The sequence below is a fragment of the Calidris pugnax genome, unplaced genomic scaffold, assembly GCF_001431845.1.
Source record: "Calidris pugnax isolate Ruff unplaced genomic scaffold, ASM143184v1 scaffold70, whole genome shotgun sequence".
In the NCBI taxonomy this organism is placed as follows: Eukaryota; Metazoa; Chordata; class Aves; order Charadriiformes; family Scolopacidae; genus Calidris; species Calidris pugnax.
The window spans coordinates 3,064,980-3,083,004 of NW_015090862.1; the positions used below are offsets into that span (position 1 = coordinate 3,064,980).

Sequence of the window (18,025 nt, forward strand, 5' to 3'; positions counted from 1 at the left end):
GACAAGAGGAAATGGCCTCAAGTTGTGCCAGGGGAAGGTTTAGGAGGACATTAGGAAAAACATTTTCACTGTATAGGTTGTCAAGCATTGGACCAGGCTGCTCAGGGAGGTGGTGGAATCACCATCCCTGGAGGTATTTAAAAGACAGGTAGATGTGGTGCTGAGGGACATGGTTTATTGATACCTTGGCATTGCTGGGTTAATGGTTGGACTTGATGATCTTAAAGATCTTTTCCAACCAAAATGATTCTATGTTTATTCATAAGCACCTAAGCCACCAAAAAAGTGACAAGCCGAAATATTACAGGACAAAACTGGTGTTTTATGAAATTTGGAAGTCTTTTCTGGCCATATTGGAAAACTTAAAGTAGTCTTCAAATGCTTTGGTTTTGAAATGCATAGGATCTTGCATAGCAATGCTTTTCCCTTCTTTCTTTCCCTGTTCTTATTCTTTGCCACTGAGTTTGGTTACCGTGTCTTGTTACTGTGCCTGTGTGTTGCATCTAGTGAGTGAATCTTATCCACTATAAAAAGATAGAATTTGTATTCAGAATTGGTGCTTCATTTTTTTCTTTGTTTTTATCTTCTCCTCAAAAGAGTTACTATCGTTATCCTCTGTCTTGCTACAGTATACATCTCTTGGTGTATATTTCAGCCATTCCCGTGATTTGTGTTTGATTTAAATTCGTGAAAGTAGTAACAAAGCTGGAGCTTTTGGAACTCCCTAGACTTCACAAAGTGGGAAGATGTCAGTTGTGTACCCTGGCAAGTAACAAGAGATTGATCCTTCAAAGAACTACTTTTCTGTGCTCCTGGACCACTGAACACACCTGGGTGCGACAGTCCTGATTATTTTGAGCCTGGGCTTGTAGTTCAGTATTTGATTTTATAGTTTGGTCTGTGGTATGGTTTCCTAACGTGACCAGAGTCCCAGGCTACCGTTGTCTCTACCTGTCTGTCATTCCTTCAACAAGGGAAATCAAATAATCTAGTTTTCAGCTGCAAACTAAATTTTTGGCCTTTTTTCCTAAAACGTATTTATGCCTTTAAATACTTAAAGGGTGGGTGTCAGGAGGATGGGGCCAGTCTTCTTTCAGTGGTGCCCAGTGACAGGACAAGAGGTAACGAGCACACGTTGAGGGTGTCAGAGCACTGGAACAGGCTGCCCAGAGAGATGGTGGAGTCTCCATCTCTGGAGACATTCAGAACCTGCCTGGACATGTTTCTGTGCAACTTGCTCCAGGTGGACCTGCTTTGGCAGGGGGATTGGACTAGATGATCTCCAGAGGTTCCTTCTAACCCCATATTATTCTGTGATTCAGTTGCTTGGTGATAACACATGTTGAGATACCAATTTGCATTGCTGGGTCTAAAAATAATGAGAATATTTCTGGATGGATAAAGCCAAGACAGTGGAGAGATATAAGACTGTTACACAGAAGGAAAATAAAAATCACTTGGTGTTGCACACATGACTGAGAGAGAGCAAACATCTCTCCGAGTTCCTCTGAACACCTTAAATCATTTTTTAGCTTGTTTATCCTCCTAAACACTAGCAGAAGTCTTTCTGTTTACGTTGGGATTTCTTTTTTGTTTATTTTTTTAAATAAAAATTAAGAATATTATGATGGTCTATTAAGGTTTTTCAGCAATTTTCTATTTGAATGTAGCATCAAAAACATACAAAGAGACCTCACCACAACACAGAAATAGTTTTGCCTATTGGAGAATCCAAACCATTTTCCATATAGCCGCCTTTCAGTAGGCGTTCAAGTGTCCTTGGGGAAGCCAGCGCTTCATGTAATAGCAAAGCTTTAGTTCTTTAAATAAATAAATAAATTTTAAAAAGTAAAATCTTTTGGCTTAAAGTAAAACAGGAATGTCAGTGATCCTGGCATGAGAATATGAGCTCTTACTGCACTGTTCCCTTCAATGTGTCGAAATCAGTGAGAGGTTGCAAGAATTTAGATTTATTGGCAAAAGTCAGTCTTGCAAGCCCCAGAAGTGCTCAGGTTGTTCTGTGCTATTTATCGTGCATCTCTGTGCTGCGGAATGTTCTCAGCCTTCCGGAGCAGTGTCACTGCCCTGCTCAGAGCATCCAGCTGTGCCCGGGCCCACAGATCCAGTCTTGGCATTGCAGCATTTCTGCCTTGTGTGTGTTTGAGGTGTTGCTCATACTTCACTTTTAATTAATACTTTGGTGGCCGTGTTCGTTTCTACTCCACCCATCACACCCACAGACTTCAAAGGATTTATACCAGCATAACCTCAGTATTTGTTTTATTTTATTACTAGTGTGATTTCCTAAGGAAACAAGGCTTGGAGAGGTTGTTTGTGTTTGTCTGGTTTTCTGCCCATCATCCCAGTCCTCATCATTTCCAAAACCATTTCAGTGAAGTTCAAGAACATCTGCAGTCCCAAAGATGTGTTCCTACACGTTTCGTGAAAATTGAAAAACATACCCAGAAAGATGCCCAGCTAACACCACCCTGAGGGACATCGCACAGCCCAAGCTCAGCTACAGTCAGGAGAATCTGTAAAGGAAGAGGCGAGGAAGGTCCCATGTGCTGGGAAGGCTTCTGCTGGAATTCCAGCCTTACTGGAGCCCAGAAAATCCAACTGTGAGACAAAATCTCTAGGATACCAGGCTTTGTTGGTTCTTCTCAGGAGCTACTTGTTGCTGTCTGTATCATTGCGATCTCCAGCGGGACTGCTCGTGGCCAGAAAGCTGTTATGGTGAGGATTGTATCTAGAATAAACAAACCTTTCACACACGGAGTGGGCAGGTAAATTCCATCAGCTCTTGATCAAAACACGGTGTGTTCTAAAAATGCCCCAACCATCTACCATCCAGCCATCATCCTTAGGAGTACATGAGGTTTAAGTATTTTAATGTATCTGAGTGGACAGATGGTCACTTAACGCCGTACATTAATGGCATGGGCAGAGCTGGGCTGCCACTGGCTTTCAGTTTGGTAGAATTGCAGCATTTGTAAACTGCAGGTGTTCGGAGACAAGTAATTTGCAGCCAGCTCAAATTACTTAGGGTACATGACAGAGCAAATTATTTAGGTAATGAAGCTGAAAATGCAGGAAGATTAGAATATTATATAGTAAAATCATTCCTTGTTAATTCAGTTTGTGATCAGATATTATGTTGCTTTAAATACCACATTACATGCAGTACCCTTGTTGAGTCAATGAATATGTATGAATATGTCAGTAAATATGTATGCCTCCTAATTTAATCAATATACTTACAAACAGCGCTAGCAGTGATGTCTGGCACAAACTGCATCCCTTTAGAAGCAGGTTAGCCCAATTTGTATACATATCGTATTTATTTCAAAGCCCTTCTGAATTAGCTGCAAAGTTGTACATCCCCTGTGAAGTGGGGGACAGGACAAGCCACATTCAGGGAAAGGAATTGAAACCTTACTTGCAGCCAAAGAAGGGATAACTTCTTCAGCAGTACCCTGTGACCCAGGAGACCCCAGCTGCAGTCCTGGCTGTCCTTCCTACCGCACGTCTGGCCTCGAGGAACATCCTTGGCTCAGCTGCAGTTTGGGTTAGAGTGTTCTCCCCAGAAATCCAGTGGATCGGAGAAGGATGCTCAGTACCCGTAGAGGTTTTAAGAAGCAAGAGTCCGGTCTGGCAGACTAACCAGTATCTGCTTAAGTCCATCTTTACTGAACAAAAAAAAAAAAAAAAAAAAAAAAAAAGTGTATACCTGGAATTTCTTGATATTGCTGCCTTAAGAGCTGAAGGGTGCGTGCTGTGATGGGGAACTCTTTTCTCAATGGTGCCAGCGTACACAGGCCATTGGACCATGTGTACTATGGGAGGGAAAAGCAGTGCTTCCTACACATGGTTTCCTTTCCAGAAAATGCTAATTTTTAAATTCAGAAATAGTAAGAGGCAATAGGATTCACCTGACTTTCACCTTCTAAAAGTTAGGCTTGTGATTAAGGCATTATTAAATTCCTTCTCTGGTGAGTGGAGAGGAGGCATCTCCGCTTGGGGTTCATCTCACTTGTCTTGAATGAGATAAATCATCACACCCCTTCTCCCTTTTCCTTCTTGCTTTTTCTTTCTCCCTCCCTTTCTTCTTCTCTCTCTTTCTCCCTCTAAAAAAAAAAAAAAAACAAAAAAAAAAGTGTATACCTGGAATTTCTTGATATTGCTGCCTTAAGAGCTGAAGGGTGCGTGCTGTGATGGGGAACTCTTTTCTCAATGGTGCCAGCGTACACAGGCCATTGGACCATGTGTACTATGGGAGGGAAAAGCAGTGCTTCCTACACATGGTTTCCTTTCCAGAAAATGCTAATTTTTAAATTCAGAAATAGTAAGAGGCAATAGGATTCACCTGACTTTCACCTTCTAAAAGTTAGGCTTGTGATTAAGGCATTATTAAATTCCTTCTCTGGTGAGTGGAGAGGAGGCATCTCCGCTTGGGGTTCATCTCACTTGTCTTGAATGAGATAAATCATCACACCCCTTCTCCCTTTTCCTTCTTGCTTTTTCTTTCTCCCTCCCTTTCTTCTTCTCTCTCTTTCTCCCTCTCTTCCTCATCACTCTAGAAGCAGACAAGACAATTAACTTCAGCTAATTACCCAACTTTGAAGATAGCTCAGCTCAGCTAGGTGACTCTCACCTAAAAGGCAGGAATAGGGACCAATCTTTGCTTTGGTTGAAGAGCCCTTCCCAGGATACCAAATCTGAGATTTCACACCTGTTGTGAATTGGCAAAAATAACGTGATGTGTGTGAATGTACAATTTTAAAATAACAGTGTGAAAGCAGGAGGAGGAATTGGGAAAGCTGTTTTCTATCCCAAGACAATTAATTCACTATTCACAATTATTCATTCAGTCACAGTAATGGGGAGGAAAAAACTTGTGTCTTTGGAAAATAATTTTTTCTTTTGAAAAATGTTTTCTTTGGGGTGGACTGGTAATACATTTCCCTGTGCTGAGATTCAGTGTGTTTCTGCTGAAGTGGCAGAACTGGGGAGACACAGGCTTTTTTCCCCTGTAGTACTAGGGCTCAAGTTCCTGTTCTGTCTGATTTTGAGCCAGTCAAAGAGTGTACACTCAATATTTCTGCTATAGAATGAAGGTCATATGATGTCACAGCAGCAGGGAGATTAGCAGACGCTGCAGTGATAGGAATAGCTGTGTGTTAAAGTCACATACACTGAGAGATCCCAGTGGATGCCAGATGCCCTTTCCTATGGAAGCGACTTTGCCTTGTGTTTGGCATCAGTTCCTAACGATGGCACCTCCGGCCCTTCATGGTCACTTCTGTCTCAGGAGCCGTTTCTGTAGCAACTTGTTAGATGTTTGTGGTGGGTCTCTGGGCTTGAGCTTGCATTTGTGGTTTGTTTGGGCTTTTATTCCTATTCATTGCTGCCTTTGGCACAAGACATCCTCGGTAGTATTCTGGAGCACTGTTATTTCAGGGTGTGAAAGATTCTTAGGCCTTTAATCTGGGAATACAAACTACATCTGTCACCTGGGTATCTATAGCGGTTTCCAAGCAACCACAAGAGTTTATTTTTTTCTGCAATTCATATTTAAGAAATGATTTGCTCATGCATGAACCAGAATCAGCCTGAGCACCACCCCAGGAGACAGAAATTGTAAACTGTAATTTAGGCTAATTCTAGTCTAAAGCATGAATTAGAGTATTTTATATAATCTTGGAAAATATACCATATAAATATATGTAAGCACAGAACAGGTACAATTAATGTGAGCACAGTAGGAAGCTTTAAGTAACTCTGGGAATGTGAGAAACCAAGTTGGAACATATTCTTGACATGTAAAAATATTTCCCACCTGCCTTGTTTGCATAAGAACAAGGTTTTAGCAAGTACATATTTGCATGTCAAAGTTAAAAGTGGGGAAAATATTTTCACCCTTGTAAGAAAAATGCATAATCTTGGCACAGGCAATTTGCATTTAGTAAGTTTAAAGTGTCTAAGTCCTTTCATGCTATATGGAAAGTGTATGAACTTGCGACAAGGATTCCATTTCAATGAGTTGATTTGCAAAGGCAACCACGTGGAGCAGTAATTGATCTGATGTCTCTCCGTGCATTAATTTGTAATACAATTGGTTGTGGCAGTCCCCAGCGATTTGTGCTTCTGAGTTTCATCCCACCATCCTGTATCTCAAAGTGAAACAAGAAGTTGAAGTTTTAAATGCTGTGGGCTTAATTGAAACTAAGTTCCTTGAAGATGTAGTAAATTCGAGGAAATCTGGAATTCTAAAATTATACCTGATTTGGTGCTGCTGCTCATATGCACAATGGTCAGCAAATGCTGGCACAGCTGGAGCCTGTGAATCTGTGGAGATTCTCTTCTAACAGTAACGCACCCTGGAAAACGCATTTGGGACTAATTATGGCACCTTTTAGACTGTTAGTAACCAAGCTTTAGGCCATCGCTTTGAAGGCATCTTACATTCCTTCAAAAACACTCTGCAAATGTCCTGTTGCTTAAGAAATAGGGATTGCATAGACAGGCTTCATGGGTGATTTAACGAATGTGCTGGAGATCGCAGATAAACAAGATCCAATTATATCTTACCTATTCAAAATAAGGCAGTAATTATGTATATAAAAGTGAAATGTGAAAAATATCTTGCCATGTAGCTGTTGAGATAAGTCTTGTCCCTACCCCGTCGAATGAGTTGGAGAAGGCTGTGGATTCACCGTGGCAGTGTAGAAAAACAGTCAGATATTGAAAAGGCACAACTGGGAATGAGTAGATCTATTCAGGAATTTGCCCCAAGATTGCTCTCTGAATTTGAACCACACGTTATACAAATTCTGAGCTTCTGCCAGTGTCAGTCTGTTGTTCAGTTTGTTGCTGTGAAGTGGGGTTGTGCTACCCTTTCTGCTCCAAGCTTTGTTCACAAACATATGATGCTTTAGTAATAATTAATGTAACACATTAATAAAATAGCATACACTTTATTTTTTCCTTTTATTAGTTCACTTCCTGCTCCATTGTGTTTAATGTGCTAGCTGAGAGCAAAGTGAAATAAAAACAGATTTTGTAGGCCTGCAGGGAAGGAGTATTTCCTTTCTTACATGTCCTGAACAGACCTTTTAATTTCAGCTTCTCATTTTGTTGCTGCAGGGAAGGTGGGGGATTAAAGACCAAGAATGCAAAGATCCTTATGATGGAAGCAGATGCAAGTGGTGTCCTGCTCTATGAAAATATTTTGAAAGCTGCTGATAGGGAACTGTCAGGAGAAGAGCGATGTAGTGCCGTGGCTGCTGGGCACAGCTTTCCTCAGCAGAGCCTTGGAGCTGCTGTTGGGTTCCTGGGAGCCACGGGCACTATTTGGGTGCTACTCAGCTGCTCCAAACATTGTGTTTGGTGTCTTCTGGAGAATATTTTGACGGAGTATTCCAGCACAGTCAGTGCTGTGCTAAAAGTCTTTTGGTCTCCTAGTTCATAGTTGTCTTACAGTTTTGGCCTGATCCTGAGCTATGACGCTGGGCTGCAGTGAAACGGGGCACACAGTAGCACTGGGAGATGATTCTTGCTTAATACTAATGAGTCAGTTAGGGATTTAATGGCCAGCAAAATGCAATGTTTCTAAGAGTGGATGGGACTTTTTGAAAACAGTGTTAAGAGTACAACTAAAGTTAAGCCAGTATGTTGTAAGACAGTATTAGATGGGATTTTATGTGTTGTCACTGTCTGGATAGCCGTAAACTCGATAAAATAAAAAGTCTCAAGCAACCAGGCATCTCATGAATGGATTTCAGTTCCTCAGAGGACATTACCAGCCCTTCTGGCTGTTAAGGTATCACAGTTAAGAGACACGGCAAGAGGTGCGCTCGTGCTCCTGTTCAGACTAAGCCTGTTGAGGAAAACCTAACAGCATTGCAGCAGAGAAAGGGCTTTCTCGGGATGTTTTGGTTATCTACCTAATGCGAACAGTCTGTTTCTGTGAGCACACACAAGCTTATGTACATTGTGGATGGCTGGCCAGATACTGTGAACCTCTGCCTCGGCACGGTCCCATCCAGAAAGACCTTTCCCTAGCAGTGAAATAACTGGGGCCATGCACTCCGACCGCAGCTGGAGGGATGCTCCTGAGTATGCAAGTGTCCCTGCATAAATCCATGTCTCCAGGTGGGAAGTTGCTGTGGTTTAGAGATACATGCAGTGTTTTGTTGCACGCTAAACTGAATTCAGTAGGTATGTTTTATATGTATGAAGTTCAAGTTCAAAAATCAGGGCTTTTGTATCCCGTATCTCTATGGCATTTTCCAGACTTCGCCGACTCCTTTGTGTTTTGTGAGTTGACCAGAATACTGCTGTACCGTCCTCCCTCGTTTGTTCTGTGGTAGTTAATACACATAGATGCACTGAGAATTCATTTTCGATTCAGATAGGTGAATTTTGGATTTCTTGTGTAAAATGCAGTTGCTCTTCACCTTGTTACTTCTCTTTCGGGTTGGCCAGTCACATGCACTGGATGGTGACCCCTCTGCAAAAGGTGGCGCGTTCATTTTCAGGCAGGACCAACTTCAAAATTACCTTTTATGATTTCACAGGAATAAGACTGGAAGAAACCTTTCTAGTGTTGTCTTAGCTCTTTGGCCAAAATGTGAACTCTCCTATTCTTTTTGGCTTTGAAATGCTGATTCTAGCCTTCTTGTGGGTTCTTAAACACCTTCTCAAATGACCCATTTTAATAACCCAAAAGCTATTATATAACGAGCAGCCATAATTTAGTCCAAAGCTCTAGGGGACCCTTGCAGTTCAGCAATGAATAGTTAATGCAGTATAATGTTTAGCAGGTTATTAGTTTTCACTGCACAAATGCTGATCAGGGAATGCTTTTATAAGGTGTTTAAAAGAAAATGTAATTAACTGGTTGCGTGCTTCTGTTGCAGCTCAAATTGAAATTATTCCATGCAAGATCTGTGGAGACAAATCATCAGGAATCCATTATGGTGTCATTACATGTGAAGGCTGCAAGGTAAGCTTCTAAAATATTAAGTCTTAAAACAGTATTTAGCCTTTTGATAGTGATTATTTCCCTTCCTTTTTTAAAGAGCAAACATTCTGCCATAGTTGGATTGGTGGACTGCATTTCAAAGAATATGAAATCAATTGGGTTTTTTGAAGTACTGGTTTTACTGGGGTTTTAAACAAGACGTTTTTGTGACACACACACACAGAGATTTCGGGACAAGCTTCAAAAATGATGCGTTTGTGCTGTGTGAGCTGTGAACTGTCTGTCTGTGAATAAGCAGAAGAGGAACAGAGAGATGATCTGCTTCTAGCAAACCGCAGATTCTGTTCTGTGGACTCACTTGAGAGACACTTCGTGGTTTTCTTGAATCTCTCGCTCCATTTTTGCTTTGTAAATTGCTAAGGAGCTGTGTTGAAATACGTGAGATCTCTCCAACTTCTCATTTTTCTTTTGTAATCTGCTACAGTTACAAATCTATTCTGTTTGCTGTGGAACATGATGTTGCACAAACAGCACACGCTACTGGTGTTAGGCACACTCGGGCCTTCCCAGCAGCACTGCCTGTTCCTTGCGCTGCACCAAGGTTTAGGCTTTGGATTTTTTCCTGGATTTGTACCTTCAGTAACTCCAGTGAACAAGGATTACACTAGAATGGTTTGTATTTTTTTTTAGTTTGTCTCTCACAAGCAAGAATTAAATGGGACAACACTAACACCAGGCGCTGTGAAGCGAAGCACTCCTTTTTATCACTAGTGCACAACTGCAGCTCTCGCTGGGGAACGGCACGGTGCGCCTGAGCTTGTTGCTTTCTTCACGTGTGTACGTGCTGCAGTCCCATCCTGAGAGCTTCTGTATTCTTAATCTACACTTTAGATGTGATGAATGTGTATTTATGACAGTTTCTAGTCCATTATCCTGACATGCTTGATGCTACCACCCATTTGCAAAAAGTAACTTCCTTACTTTGACAATATAGAGATTTCTTTTGTGTTTTTCCAAGGAAGATTTTTGTGTTTTAATTAACACATTCCCTCAGTCTCATGGAAGAGAGGTAAGAAGGAAGAAAAAAAAATTATCTAGGAATGTTAGAATGATGCAGGACAGCACCTTCCACCCTTTGTAACTGCTGTTGCTATGGAAAATACAAGAAATGCATTGATAATAAAATGGTTACTTTTTTCAGCTTTCTGTGGTTGAGCAGCATTTATCAAATTTGAGCTGTGTGAAGTGGCAGACATTTGCAGTGAGAATTCCACTCTATGACTGTCTTGTCAAAGAGTATCGCGGAGGAGAGGTAAGAAGGAAGAAAAAAAAAATTATTTAAGAATGTTAGAATGATGCAGGACAGCACCTTCTGGAAGAGAGGTAAGAAGGAAGAAAAAAAAATTATCTAGGAATGTTAGAATGATGCAGGACAGCACCTTCCACCCTTTGTAACTGCTGTTGCTATGGAAAATACAAGAAATGCATTGATAATAAAATGGTTACTTTTTTCAGCTTTCTGTGGTTGAGCAGCATTTATCAAATTTGAGCTGTGTGAAGTGGCAGACATTTGCAGTGAGAATTCCACTCTATGACTGTCTTGTCAAAGAGTATCGAGTTATGTTCAAGGTCCAAATCCTCTTCAATCCTTAGTTAAAGGATGGTCTGGGACCAGTACACCTTGAGACTGCCTCCAGATTCATGGTGTCCCCAGACTGAGGTCAGCATAACGCTAATGCTCTTCTAAGCAGAAAACAGGCCTTTCTCAACATAGAATAGAATCATAGAATCATCTAGGCTGGAAGAGACCCTTGGGATCATCGAGTCCAACCATCTACCCTACTCTAAAGTTCTCCCCTACACCATATCCCCCAACACCACATCTAAACGACTCTTAAACACAGCCAGGGATGGTGACTCAACCCCCTCCCTGGGCAGCCTGTTCCAATGCCAACATGGCTTGTTGCGGAACAGGAACAGGCTCCAAAGGAAAGGAAGGTTGCCAGCTCTAATACCTTTTGCTTCATCTTCATGCGGGTCTCTGGCCTTGCCTTTGCCTAAGTCCTGCGTGTGAGAAAAGCCCCCACCAAAAGCAGCAGAGGACACCACCCTCACAGTCACCTTAGTTAGTGTGTAGCTGGAGGCACTTAGCACTGGGGTAAGACAGATCCAGCCTGCGAGCGTTTCTCCATCAGAATGGCTATACTTTCCTAGCAATAAAGGCAAACATGAGTTATGAGAAAATTCCTTTGTGCACCTCCAGCAGTCAGAATAAGCGATGCCAGCCTGAGAGCGAGGAATGGGTGTGCGCTTCCTTACATTTGACAACAAACAGCTTTCCTTCAAATTCTGTATAAATTGAGTTCTCTGGGAGCTCTGTGCAATCCTTGCTCTGCTTCTGAGGATCCTACCAGAATGGTCAGCTGGTGGGAAGGGCACAAGGCAGGCGAGCAGTATGCTGGGCACTGAAACCCCTTGGAGCCTCCAAAGCAGAGTGTACCTGAGGAAGACAGTGCCCCGTTAGGTGAAGCTGGGCATTTTTGCCTTCTCTTGGAGTATCAGAGTGAAGCTTTCTAGTCATACAATTTCAGGCAGAATTGTAAAGCCATTGAATATCAACTTAGTTAACCAAATTACTTCCTTCCAGGAGGGAAATAGCTCTGAAGCTCACTCTTCTTTATTGCCAGAGCCCAGATGACCTGCAGGTAGTGACAGGGGAGTCTTGTGGGCACGAGTCACAGAAGGAGTTTAAATGATCACGGCCTAGACGGCATTTAAAATACCCTGCTGTAGCAGATGGATTTTGTTTGTGCTATGCTCTTCCACAGTAATGTCAACAAAGTCTCACCCAACAGAACTATTTTGGCTGGTGAAAAACTTGGCATAGCCTGGCTTCTGCCAAATGAGCCAGGTGTGTATTGGTATGTTTTTTTCCTCAGCTTTTCTGGGGCTATGATCTCTGCAGGTTTGAGCACGCTTCCATCGCTCTTCATGTTACACTAAACCTTCTGGTGTAAAAAGTCCTTTGCTATGAAGAGCTAGTTCCCAGTCCTGCACTCATTCCTGGAGCTGATGTCCTGCACCAGCAGCCGATCCCACAGACGTGAGCGGGTCCTGCACAAGCCCACCCATGGGCATCAGCCTGTGGGCACAGGGCCTTCTCCTCAGGAGGGTCCCACTGTGGCTGCTGCCCTCCCAGCCCAGCCCTGTCACCAGTGGGCTACCGGCAGCAGCAAAGGGGGATGTTTTCAGCTCTTACTGGCTTTTGCTCCAGTTTGATGTGAACTTTTATGTTACTTAACAGTAACGTTAACTTAAGAGTTACTGTGTTGCTAATAACCACCAGAAATATAACTTATTTAAAACCTGAAGTTTTATTTGCAAAGACCTACTTTACAATCTTAATCTGCATCACGTATGAAATCACAGGCAAGCTCCTGTCAAAATGACTTTGAAATCAAAATGATCCTGTCGTGACTCTTGCATTTCATATAATTGAAAGTTTTCTGAGTAGCTTTTGTTGTTATATTGTGTTTCACATAACTAGAATGGAAGATTTGCAATGAAGCCAGTAAGTATTTCTTGACAAGTTTTCATTTCCTACCTTGCTGTGGTGTTACTGGCTGGTTTTATGAAGTTAGTGGCTGCGTTTTGCACAAACGCCAGTGAGTACTCCCAACCCTAACCCATAACCTACTTAGCTGAATTTGAATCTGCCTTTAAAAAATAAAATTTAAGCCCCCCTTCTCCTTATCCCCTTTAGTAAAAAAATAAAGTTCTTAGCCAGGGTCGGTTTATGTTCTATCTAGCAACACTCCTGTGGCTTATTAAAGAGGATTTTTTTTCTGTCCGACCATTGCTGCTACCCATTATACAACGTGTAATGAGGGTAAAGGGAGGATGAGATTAATCATGTAAGACTTTTACTCAGAAGCATGGAGGAAGAATGACACAAAGACTGTACCACAACCCAGAAAAGTTTATTCTCGTGTGTAAGATTGGAAATACTGCTGTTGTAGTGGCACTACTGCAAAAAGTGGTGTCTGTACGGAGCGGCTCCACCGTTAGCTGTGGGAAGCCATTACCAACCTTTTGCTCTCTGTTGGGGACTGTGCTGAGAGAGGGACTGGTTTGTGCACATCCATATTCTTTTCTCAGAGCTGAAAGCTGAATCCAGTTCAGCATTGTCAGAAAATACCTGGATGCTTCAAAAGGCCATAGCAAAGCATTTCGTTTGAAATTTGTTAATGAACTATGTCTTGTAATTTGCAGCTGCAGTTCCTTGCTTTTTCTGTCAATAGTGTGAGTTTGTGCCCAGGTGACCCACCCCCCGATGCGTTAGTGTGATCCCTCTCTTTGCCTGTTTGCAGTTGGTCCCATAAACACATCCATGCAGGGGATTTCTGGGCATTTCTCAGCTTTTCAAAGGTCTGTAGGTACTGGCTTTTATCTCTTCTGTCTTTTGTGACCTAAGATGGTTTTGTTCATGGTAACTGTAAGGAATGTCCCCCTTTGTTACTTCTTGAAACAATACCTGGAGTGTTGTCACTTGACACCTCATATTACTTTGTTCATTTGTTTCATTCATTCACTTTCTTTACCAGCCAATTTTTCATTACTCTGTTGAACAGGGAGTGTCATATTGGAGTTGCAATCATTTACTTCCAATTCATGTTTTTGAAGTTTTTGGTGTTTAATTTTTTGCCCAGCCATGTGAGATGAGCCGTGCTCTGGACAGCACTAGGCAGAAGCCTGGTATAACCTGATAGACACAATCTCACTCCTCTCTTTGTCTTCAGTGGTGCTATAACTTTGTTATCAAATACCTTATTAACAGAGTTTATTAAACAGTATTGCTGCAGCAATCTCCTTCCTTTACAGCTAAAATATGTGCTCATTATCATAAAAGGGTTAAAAATCCAATTTGAATGTTCACCTGTCTTTCATATGACAGTGTATTTTTCTGATGCATCTTTGAGGAAAATTCGCAATAGTTTGCTTTAGAAAACAGTAAAAGAATGAACCCCCCAAGTAATTGTTAATTGCTCAGAATATTGCAAAACCTAATGATACGTGGAAGTCTTTAAGTATTAGCCATAAATCACGGGATTATGAATAAACCTTTGTTGTCACAGGCTTGCATACAGTCATTCCAAAACGTCTGCCATTAGGATGCAGCAAGGCAGCTGTCAGCTGTTTTCTTGTAATTAAACAGCCAATGAGCAGCTAATTAAGACATATGTGTATACAGAAGTGGAAGTGGGTATGTTAATGAACTGTAGGAATCAATTCATTAAATGAAAATTTGTCAAAAGACCAAACATGAGATCAGCATTTCAGGCTGTGCCGCAGAGGAGAGGAGTCTGTGCTGCGCCGGGGGGGACAGGGGGGGCACAACGGGCTCCTTCCCCGCGAAGGAGCCAGCGCAGGCACCGCCGGCTGTGACACCGAGCGGGGAAGGTATCGAAACTATTAATAGACTTTGCAAAAACTGCTATTTACATTTCAAAGTTCTTTTTTAACAAGTTGTTATTCAAACTGACTCGCAGATGAAAAGTTCCTGCGCCCTTTTTTCCCAAACTTGATTTCTTGGCAGCATATGAAAACCCGTATATTGTGTTGTATATAAATAGGAGTCTGAAATGCAGAGATGAAGCAGTGGCTTGTAATCTGCTCTGCTTTTCTCTGGCACTGTGTTAATACAGCTACATAAAACAGGAGACGTGCAAAGCTCAGTGACAACTCACCAAAATCAGGGGGAGACTGGGCTCCAGGAGCGCCCTCCCCGAGACCCTGGCTCAGGCCGTGCCGTCGGGCACAGCGCTGTGACACAGTGACATTCTACAGCTCAGTAGTAGTTTTGTGTGTTTGATGGAGAGGGGTCTGCTCTGCCTGTGGCCCATTAGGCAACCGTCTGAATGTGAAATGATGGCTGTGAACACACATGCAATTAGGAGCATGTGGCCTGGGCTGGTTTGCATAATGTTCGCGTGTATCCACGTGTACCACGCATGCATCCACCTCCTCCTTCCTGCTGGAAAAATTATAGCCAGCTCCCTGCCTCTGGCAAAAGCAAGGAAATAGAACAACAGAATATAGTGTCTCTCCTTTTCTTCTAGTAAAGAAGGGGCAAAAAACAACCTAGGAAGAAACTGTATTTACTTACAGAAGGCTCCTGTGATAGGGGCTTCCCCACGTCTTATAATGGTATGAGAGCCCAAGAAGGTTAGAAAACTCACAAATAATTGACAAGAATATAGAAGAACTTTGAGAGTAAAAACCCCTCACTTTAACTTCATTATCAATTCAATCCCAAATTTCACATCTCTCTATTTCTGATCTGGACAAGTTTAGATTCTTTTCTGAAGTCTGAGTCAAAGGGGTTTTTTTTGCTTTAGCTACTGCTGATGTTTTCAACGTGCTCATGTAACGTCGTAGGGTTGGTTTCTAAAAGCACTCTGCTACGTCTCTGGTTTGTAAAGTGCAAGTGCTTTTAAAGGCCCCGGTTTCAGGCAGTTCTGCTCTATTGAAAATTTAGCTTCGAGCTGTAACTTAGCTGATATATTGTACACTAAAATGTATTGAGCAGCTCTGTCTCTAGGGAAAATCTGGAAAAGCAAACAGCCCAGTATTTTCTCCATTATGATACTAAAAATAATCCTCAGCCTGACAAGAATATTCTTAATAAAGAGAAATATGCTAAACTGGCAATGCAGGCTCAGTATACGTTCCAGCTAATGGAAAATGTATAGATCTTGGAGGTTATTGGGCCAGGCTCACTTTACATGTTGAGGAAGCTGACTTTCAGGATCTCAGTGGTTGCAGAAGATTTCATATGGTTCACGTGTTAAAAGCCTTTGGAGAACTGGAATTCTAAGGGAGTGATGATGCAGAGATGCAGACCCTCGATGAGTATGTCACGGGTCAGGTCCATCCACAGCCCCGTCTTTCCAGCGCGTGGCACTGCCCCCGCACGTGTACTGCCCTGGCAGGGGATGACGGGACCGGAAGGTCAGCTGTCTGCTTACCTTACACTAAAAAACAGTTGAAAGTTCACTCATATAGATACAAAGACCAGAAAAAATGGGTGAGAAACAGGGTACAGGAAAACAGGGTTAAAGACAGGCATCTTCAGTTTCCTCATTTTTTTCATACTCCGTATTTCCCCATTAAAACTTTAATAAATTAAAGAGCACAGCTGACAGACCAGTGTCATCCTCCTAGGATGGAGTGGGGACTTTATCTTGGTGTTTGCTCACGTTTCTGGCTGCAGGAAGTTTGCTGGGAAATCTCTTACTTGTCATGCAGAAATCCTTCCTGTTTATTTCATCAAGCGTCTGGACAGAGTGTGCATGTGCTGAGAGACTCCAGCATGTGGCCTTCAAATAAATAAAATAATTGGTAAAAGTCCAGCTTTAATTAAAAGGTGCCCAGCCTTTCTGAGGAAGTATTTTCTTTGCAGTGCTGTTAATTAATCCATTATGTGGCAACATAAAACTAAAATACTGTGCTCACTGATCTCAAATGCCTCTTTAGAGTGACTACATCTTCTCAGAATCCTTGTGAAGTAGGTATTACACACGCACCAGCTTCTGTTTGGACAGTCTGTGGCAAAAAGATGAAATGAGCTTCAAAGCAGAGAGCTGGGGCAGTGGTTAATAACGTGCACCTTCTGGTGGAGAGAACTGAGCTGGAACGACTGCGTAACCTTCCAGCCCTGGCTTCCTTCGGAGATGGGTCTACCCACTGCAGTTGACTCAGAAGAGAGATAATATGTAAAATCTGTTTCAGCATCCTCCCTCCTTAAAAACCTAAATCCTGGGCCAAGTTGAACAAAACCTTGATTGTCAGCACCGAACTAATTAAGAAAAAACATTTTAGAAATTGTGCTTTGCAGAAGGACCTGCTCAGCATCGTGCTCTGTATTTTTAAATACAAATTTAGATTGGTGAAGCTGAACATCAGAGCCTGCTACTGTCATCTCCAAAGAGTGGAACAGGAGAGCAGCTGTTGAATCCTCCCTGTTTCGGAGATCTATGCTGACCCAGGAAAGAGAGGAAATCTAGGTCTATAATTAGTTTTATCTCATTTGGGAAGACTTAGTGTACCATGTGCAATATGGGATCTGTAACATCAGTGAAAAAATGTGTAATTCCTTTATGTGTCATAACACTTTTTAATGAACTGTTTCATACTAGTTACTGGTTTTTGTTTGTTTCTAGGAGAGAGGGACTAAAAAAAACCAACCCTCTTATCTTCCTTTAGTTGACTGTAGTGCACATGAAGTTCATTTTGTGTTAGGTAATGCTGCCTTTCAGAGTCCATCAGTGAACTGCTTCTTGACTTGTATTTTGCAATTCTGTTACAGGGCTTTTTCAGGAGGAGTCAGCAAAGCAACGCTACCTACTCCTGTCCTCGTCAGAAGAACTGTCTGATTGACCGAACCAGTAGAAACCGCTGCCAACACTGTCGATTACAGAAATGCCTTGCTGTGGGGATGTCTCGAGATGGTAAGCTCTGCTAACACATACCCGAGCTGCAACAAGTCAAAGAATGTTTAGTATACTGAGTGTTCAACTAAAACAACACAGGATTTAAAAGTTAAGTGTGCGTTGGGCTGATAGTTGAGATCATCCAGTAGTTTTTTATGTTGCTATATAGTCATATATATATACATCAGAGCATGTATAAAGTCCTTGGATTTGGTTTTTTTCCTACTCATCTATTACAGGTCCCGGTTAAGAGCTTTGCCTCTGGTCACTTCTTGAAGATGCAGTTTTTGGTCTAATGTTAATACTTTCCCTATGTGTTCACTGCAATTAAAGTGATATACTATAGTTGGAAGTAACACTCTGATGGCCGTATTGCCACAGATCAGAAATATTTCACAATAGAGAGAGAAGTTTAAATGTCTGTATAATGAATGATGGAAAAAATGCAAAGAGCAAATAGTACAGTGGTTTTTCAAGGATAGAATTCTAAAGAAAATGTGTTGCAGTGCTGTTAATATTAAGCTCAAAATTACACATCCTGTAATGA

At 41.9% G+C, this 18,025-nt stretch overlaps 1 protein-coding gene across 1 annotated transcript in view; it reads left to right on the forward strand.

Annotated features, from left to right (window-relative positions):
* Nucleotides 1–18,025, forward strand: part of RORA (RAR-related orphan receptor A) — a 217,196-nt gene that overhangs the window by 185,255 nt on the left and 13,916 nt on the right. The window contains exons 4-5 of the mRNA XM_014944530.1: nt 8,922–9,007; nt 17,355–17,496. Of these exons, the coding sequence (XP_014800016.1) occupies nt 8,922–9,007; nt 17,355–17,496 (228 nt within the window). The remainder of the gene's footprint in view (nt 1–8,921; nt 9,008–17,354; nt 17,497–18,025) is intronic.